Here is a 7,837-nt window from a genome sequence, read left to right as displayed (position 1 = left end):
GAAATCCTGCGCGGCGATGCGACGACCGTCATTGAAACGTGCATAGGTTCAGTGTTGGCGGCGGGAGGCGGTCGCTTCACCTGCCCAGACCAGAGTTGAGGAGGGGTGCGGGGCGGGGAGAAAAGGAAGACCAGGACCCTCCCGGCTTCTTCGCCTTGTCCCCGGGAGCTGGGGTGGGCGCGCGCACTCGCTCCTCCTCCCACCACCCGCGCGCGCAGAGGCGCGCGCCGGCCGTGCTCTTTCCCCTCCCCGGCCTGCGCCTCCCTCGTCCAATGAGCGGCGCTGTTGCTGGCAGGTGCGGAGTGTTTTTGTTTTGGGTAAAGGAGAAGAAGTAGTAGTTGTAGTTGACGAAGGCCGAACTCTCTCTCTCTCTCTCTCGCTCGCTTTCTCTTTGCTCCCCCCTCCCTTCTGGAGTGGGCCTAGTCGGCGGAGGGGGCTCCGGCCGGTCGACCCCCCCCCTCCCTCAACCGCACCCGCTGAGGAGCCTTAACGCCGCCCGGGCCCTCGCCGCTGGTCTAGGGAGACAGACGGGCGACGACGGGCTTTCCGCCTCCTGCTGCGCCTCCTTCAGCCCCGCAGCGCGAAGGGAGGCCGCGGGGCTGAGCGGGCGGCCGCTGCTGACGCCGCCGTTCAGGAGCCGGGGGGGCCAGGCCCGGCTCGGCCTGGCCTGCTCTCACCCGAGCCGACCCCCGCAGGGCCTTCACCATGAGGAGGGAAATGAACGGAGTCACCAAGAGCCGGTTTGAGGTGAGCGGAGGGAGCATCGGCTGGGCCTTCCCAAAGTTTCCCGGGGTGGGGAGAGGGAAGGTGGTGGTGCAGGGCTGGTTTGTTCGGTTATGAATGGGGCAGTGGGGAGGGGGCGTTAGATTTCACCGAAGGAGATTTCCCTTCCCCTATTCTCGTTTCTCCCTCCTCCTTTCAAAAGAAAGGGGGGGGGGACATCCCAGATCTGGAGGGGCGATAAAGCGGTGGCCGAAGATATGGGGCGGTGTTTGTGTGTCCCCTGGGAGGGTTTTAAATGGGGGAAGGGAGGCGACTAGATGAGGCTGAAGGAAATTCCCTTTCCTCGCCTACCAGACACCAGAGAAGAAAACTGACCGCGGAAGAAGAGGGCGACAAGTTCCCCTAAGTGGGGTGGGGGTGGGAGGGTTGCCTGTCGTGATTACAATGAGGGAGATTACATGTACAAGTGTAATGTGGTTTCTTCTCCCGTCGACGCGAGGGCATTCCGCTGGAGGAGATCCTTTCCCTCGAACAAAACTGGAAAAGGTGTATGTAGTCGACTTTGAATAGGTAAGCCTGTAGAGAGGCAAATAACAGGGAAACACTGTGTATATTGGGTGGGGTGGAGTCAGTCGTGATAGGTTACGCAGATGGAAGGCTTCCCTCGCCCCGCCCGTGCCATTCTGTGGGATATCGCTAGTGGGAAGGATGTGCACTAGAGGGGAAAGGAAGTATTACGTTAGGAAGTCTGGTGTGTGTGTTTAGTGGCACCACGGTACATGTAGGGAAGGTGCGGCGAGGAGGTTCGTTAACAGAGTTTGGGATCCCACCCACTTCCACTGGGAGTGGGGCAGGATGGGTGGAGAATGAGCTTGAAGAGGAAGGGGAGGAGCCTAAGCACTGTGGGAGCGGCAGTGAAAGTCTCAGGATTGGGGCTGCCTTGATTATATGCACAGTGGAGGAACATGGACATTAATGCATTATTATTATTTTGGGTGTGGGGTGAAATTAACCAGAACTTGAAGAGCAGACTGTGAGGTGGGGCAGGGTCTAACCTGAAAATGTTATTCTTCAGGTGTTTAGGGATGGGGTGAATTGGCAGGTTGTAGCCAGCAGAAATTTAGTTATTTGGAAGTATGTGTTTGGAGCTGTGGTAGAGATAATAGAAGGAGGTTGCAGAGCTGCTGTAGAAGTGTGCTGGGACTAGATTAGAATTGGGAGAGAAACAAGTTATAGGCATGTGGAGGCTCCTGAACAGTGTTAAGGCAGGCACACTTTACCCACATAATTTATGCCCTACCAATGAAGGGAAGAGTTGTGTGTGTGTGTAAACAGACTCCCAGGGCTGTTTAAAAGAGGGCATATTACAGATATCCTCAGTCTCCTGTGAAGGTTCTTGAGGGTTGGAAGGTACTGTTAAGATTCTAACTTTGTTCAGAAACTGCTAGAAGGGGATGGCACTTTTCAATTACTTGTCCAACTAATTTTCAGTTCATCCTCAAGTGCATCCTAAGTGCACTCTTATACACAGGCTGCTGTTGTTGAAGATATAGGCAATCCACAGGAAGCATAGCAGTGGAAAATTCAACAGCTCTAATGTTCTGTCTAGACAACCTTTACTTGGTATATGTAAAGAAAATAAAAGCTGCAGTTCCTAGGTAGTGGCAGGAAAGGGTCTCATCAGGAGGCTAGCTAAGCTGGCTAGGGGGAAAAGTCATCTCCCAGTTTATGTCCCACTTAAGTGGGGGAGATAAAACAGGAGAAAGGTGTAGGGATTAGAGGGGGGTGATACTTCAGAGTAGTGGGAGATTCTCTGGAGTATTTGTGGACTTCATGTCACTGGGTGGGGGGGCGGGGAGGGAATCATGCAAGGACAGAAGCATGAAATGGAGAGGGTAGGGCCAGGGAACCAGTCTTAATGCTGCTGGCATGACCAGTTTTGTGCTGTTTGTTTATGGATACTAAGGGCCTAATTAATATATAGACAAAGGGGATCCTCCTGGTCTGGAAAAGGAAGGTGGGCAGCTAGGCGATAAGGAAGGGCATGCAAGAAAGGAGGAGCATAGTGTTCCAGGATGTGGAATACATAGTCTATTTCTGTGTGTTTGTAAAAGAGCAAAATTTGAGGGTTTAAAGTAATATGTAAATAGGTATATCTGTCCATGTGGGGCTAAAGTTCATTAAATTGTATGCTGACAAAATGAGTATTGGTCACATCAGCTTAGCAAATGACAGCTGTATATTAATCACAACTGTTTTCAGACGCTGACCAGTGGTCAGGGAGGTATGCACATGAGCACATACATGTGCTCTGACATATGGCCAATATAGTGGGTTTAGAGTAAGGAAGATCCTGTAGCTTTGATGCCTTGGTGTATTTTGAAGTAACAAATGTGAATGTGATTAAAGGGCATTGTGGAGCCTGTAGCTCTCTTTTTTTAAAAAAAATTCTTTTTATTAAGTTTCATTCATCACATACACAAAAAAGAAAATAGCACATAAACATTAAATAAAAAAACAAAAATGCACCAACACAAAAGAGAAAAAAGGGGGGGCAAGTCAAAAAAAAGGAATGAATAAAAATTAAACTAATACATAACATTCACTATCTGACTTCCTTCCCTCCTGATTTCGGACTCCTAGTTTTAAAGATTTCGTTTTTTCAGCTGATATTGGTTATTAGTTTATACATCGGAAGTTTTATAATATACCTGCTGTAGTTGGTAGGTTTCTATAATTGCCTTCTATATATGCCATGAATTTAGTCCAATCATTATTCAACTTTGTATTCTTTTGGTTTCTGATTCTCTGCGTCATTTTTGCCAATTCGACAAAGTCATATAGTTTCGTTTGCCACTCCCTCACCGTTGGTATATTTGTACTTTTCCAGTTTTGGGCAATTAACATTCTGGCCGCTGCTGTTGAATATTGAAATAAGATTTTATCTTCCTTCCTAATTTCCTCCCCAATAATACCTAATAAGAAGGCCTCTGGTTTTTTAGGGAACCTGTAGCTCTTTGACAGGATGGGTGACTGGTTTGCAATGTGTGGTGCTGACCCTGTGTGTTTGTGGACATTATGCAAAACAGATTGCTAAATAGCTTTAAAGGAAACATGACTGGTGGTTGGTGCATGTGTTTAATATCAGAATATATAAATGTGGTACAGTCCAGGACTACTGTTGCTTTACTATTCTGAAATTGAAAAGGAGAATCCTGAAGGATGAAGATGCTGTAAATAGTGCAAACAGAGCAAGCAAAGGGTAAACAGTGAACTATTCAGGAAAACATGGCACATAATTGACATGATCTGGCATCACACAAAAGCACCCTATCTAGCCAGAGATTCATCCAGTTCTTTGTCGTAACAGCTCTCCCTCCCCCCCCCCTTTCCTGAATTGATAGCCACAGTGCGGAGGAGGCAGCATCCTTGACACAAATAAGAGCAATAAGATGGTTCAAGTCTCTTTCTGTGGGGATTTCATGAGGGAGGAAAATAAAGTGCTGCCCAAGTGTAATCTTTCAACAGTGTGACCAAGGAATAACTTGAATACAGGGAGGAGACTAACTCAGCTCAGAAGGAACTTCTGCTTTGGGCACAGCTACTTCTTTACTTTCTGGTCCAGAAAGGAAAAATAAAAGTAACTGAGTCAAAGTACTGGATGACTTAGGCAGCATATGGCACAAGGTGATAAGTTCTGCAGAATGAAAAAGAGCGGCGTCTTCATCCAGAAACTGAGACAGGTAAAAGCAATGTTTTGGTTTCATTCTCTTACTTTTAATGGGTACTATTGGAAGTTGAATGCAAATTAAACAAAAAGAGTGCATGTTCATTGATTTCCATTGACTAAATAGCCCAGGAAAATGTTGATTGGTAACCGAGTTCAAATAAAAAAGGTCACTAACTGAAGTTTTGTGACTTGCAGGGAACAGAAGTAAGAATCAGCTGCACACAACAATTTCATTATTTTTTACACCATCTTGTAATCTGAAAATTGAGGGGAGAGTTTAGATACATGGAGGGGTTCTTGTGATTTGACACTAGTATTTTTTTCCCATTGAGATTAATTGTTTAATTATATGAGAAGGGGAATGTATTCCCAGGCCTTTCCCCTGTGAAAAGTATGTATTGGAACTGATAAACAGTGTTTTGGGTAGCACTGGGAATGTTTTTTTCCAAAAGCGGTGTCCAAGGGAGATGTACAGTTGGGAACCTTAACATTCAAATGTGTGTGTTATGGTTGCTTATTCTAATTATAGATGTCTACATGGTATTCTTGTGAGGGAGAGGAAAGGAGGCATAACCCAATTGGGAAAATGTGCATACAAAGATATATGTAAAAATGGAAACCGGAAATAATATGAGAGAGTTTTGTTGGACCAATTTCTGTTAGTAAATGAATATTTTAGTCTTTGAGTTATGTAGAACATGTAATTAGATACAATGGAACGATAGCTAATTTCCAGCTTGTATACAGAGAGAGACTACTTACTAATGCAAATATTTGTAGACCAAATATATTGTTACAGTGCTGTGGGGTGAAAACATTTCTGGAAATTTTTCAAGTGATATTTTTTCCATGGAAAATGTTCCACTTTTAGAAATGAGTACTGTGCAAATTTGGCAACTGAAATGAATATAATACTAATGAAATATAAAATCATGGTTGTAATTGGCTATTTATGAAGTGACTAGCCCTAGAAAGCACATGCTTATGCACACAGCTCTTGAGAGATACTAAATTTAGTATGGTAAAATAGTTTTCAGTGCCTTAATTTTTTTCTTTATAATTTTATACAATTGACTTGCAACTTACATGCATTTAAATTAAACAAACAAATAAATAAATAGGGGCAGGCATCTATTAAAACAAACAAACATTGGCAATCCCACCTGCCACTGCACTCACCTTGGGAGAGTGCTTGGAGGTGCAGGGAGAGTGTGTCTTGCCTATACATGATTTTGGCTTTATGCACTGTCCATGGAATTTAACCCCCACATAAGCTGAGAGTCGACTATATGTTACTGAGTTGTTTTAATAAATTATTTAAAAGTAGCTTAATAAAGATAATTTCCAAATAAAGATTCAAATTTGTTTGAATCTAACACTTAAACCACATTGAATGTAGCAGCTTGAATTCTCCTCTCCAGGCAAATATTTAAGTTAACTGACTTTTGGAGAAACTATTCAGATACTTAGTACATAATATTAGCATGACATACTTTTAAAAGTCTTGTTCATTCAATGTAAGTGAAACCAACACACTAAATCAGATCTCCCATTGTTTTATGGCAGCAGGGAACCCCAGAGATGCTGACTTGATCACAAGACATTTATCACCAAATCTGTACAAACATCTCAAACTAGGGAATGTTTTGCCCGCACTTGTAATAACTAAAGACCTCTATTCCAGTAAAAATAGACCAGGTAATAAGTCTCTCTGCCAGATCAGAGTCATAAGGGGTGCAGGCATAATGTTCCCAAAATAATAACCATGGTTAACTGGTGTTTAGGGGGTGTTCTTAATTATCACATGTGACATCAAGCCATGGTTGATCAAGCCATGGTTGAGGGTGGAGTGTTGGGGGAGAGTGATTTGTGATCATGTCCCTCCCTTATTGCTAAACAATAGTTAGCTGAAATAGCTATCAACGACAGTATCGTGGTGAAAAAAGAATTACGTGCTAGATAATGTTCAAGATTGAGTTGAGTTATGCAAGACATATTCAGGCATAGGTGTTGAAAGAAGAAAATTGTGGCAGAAAATATGGTCACATATCTAGTATATTGAGTAGTATTGCAGAGAACCCTGTAAACAGTAATTCTAACAAACTAATCTTACTGGAGGGAGTAGGTTACTTTCACAGGCTCCTTCAAAATACTGTGTTCGTAGAAAACATCTGATGTCGGGGAGGGGAGGGAATTTCTAAAGTATCTCTCATAGAATCTTCTTTAAAGCCTTTCAAAGAAAGATGATTTGCAATCTGCTTTTACAATTTAGTCTCTACATAACCCTTGAAAGTAGGGAATAGTGCATAAAAGACTAGCCATTATATATGAGTCATCATTATATTAGATCTAGAGACATACAATGATTTCTATAAATTGGCTGTAGGTGGAATGGTGCAAAATGAGCAGTGTGATATGAGAGATTATATATAATTTCTGAATCTGTGTGATTGATACATGTTCTTTGCAGCTCATCTTTACAGTAGTGGTGTGAATAGTTGAGGTTGTGAGCCACTGCTTTTCAAAAAGGGTTTCAAGTAGAACTTTAAGGATTATATATAGTATCTGTCAGTACATACACTGAAGTTATTTTTCACAGTATTTCACAGTGGTTGTAAAATTCTTTTTTACTGTAGATAGTTTCTGCCTCAGGAGTGTTTGAGTAGGTCCCATGGCAGGAGGGATGATTTCTTCAGATAACAGTGTGAAAAACTGAGTAAAATTAATCAGGTATAATTTCCCCTTTCCACTTTTTGAATAACAAGGGAATTGCAGGATGTGTCTGCCCAGCTGATAGGAAGATGTTCTGAAGTACCCAGAGCTGCATTCATATTTGACATTTGATCACTTATGTATTCTTGGAAGCATACCCTGTGAGTGCCTCCCACTGGTAGATATTGTGGGAAAAGCCAGTGGCACCTCTGAGCATCCAAAGTTAATTGGCATGAAGATGACAGTATAGATGATTCTGAGAGGCAATAGTTGGGTACAGTATCCTCCTCATATACAATACATTTGTGTGCATTTGAGCTTTTCAGTGTTTACAAACATCTTGGTGATCCTTACAACAAGCCTGTAGTATTATTCCCATTTTTGCAGATACTGTGCTTTGACAAATGGCTTGCCCGAGGCCACAGAGCATTGTTGTCTAAACTAAGAGGTTCACTATTTTAGCCACTGCACTGTACCAGCCCTTAACACAAAAACACAGAGGTACTCAGACAACTAGATACAGTGTACATTTCAGCCCCACCCTTTAATCAAATGAACCCTTGCCTGTTGCCACCAAAGATAACTTGAGTAAATAGTTCTTCAGAAAGATGGTCAGACTTTGAGTCTCCAGGGGAAGCTGCCATCTGGTAGTACATCTCTCCGTATGTTTGA

At 43.2% G+C, this 7,837-nt stretch overlaps 1 protein-coding gene across 4 annotated transcripts in view; it reads left to right on the top strand.

The window, feature by feature from the left end:
- Window positions 1-236: 236 nt before the first annotated feature.
- The window catches only part of FBXL20 (F-box and leucine rich repeat protein 20), a 64,641-nt gene continuing 57,040 nt past the window's right edge, over window positions 237-7,837 (top strand). The window contains exon 1 of one of the 4 annotated variants that reach the window (XM_083708807.1): window positions 237-747. In XM_083708807.1, coding sequence (XP_083564933.1) covers window positions 706-747 — 42 coding nt within the window. In that variant the 5' untranslated portion in view covers window positions 237-705. Of the gene's footprint in view, window positions 748-4,412; window positions 4,467-7,837 lie in introns of those variants that run through there. The other 3 variants (XM_083708806.1, XM_083708808.1, XM_083708805.1) reach the window with 3 other exon arrangements.

The sequence above is a fragment of the Podarcis gaigeae genome, assembly GCF_964106915.1.
Source record: "Podarcis gaigeae genome assembly, chromosome: 13".
In the NCBI taxonomy this organism is placed as follows: domain Eukaryota; kingdom Metazoa; phylum Chordata; class Lepidosauria; order Squamata; family Lacertidae; genus Podarcis; species Podarcis gaigeae.
The sequence above is the reverse complement of the archived record's forward strand: the minus strand, read 5'-3'. Positions and strand labels throughout refer to the sequence as shown.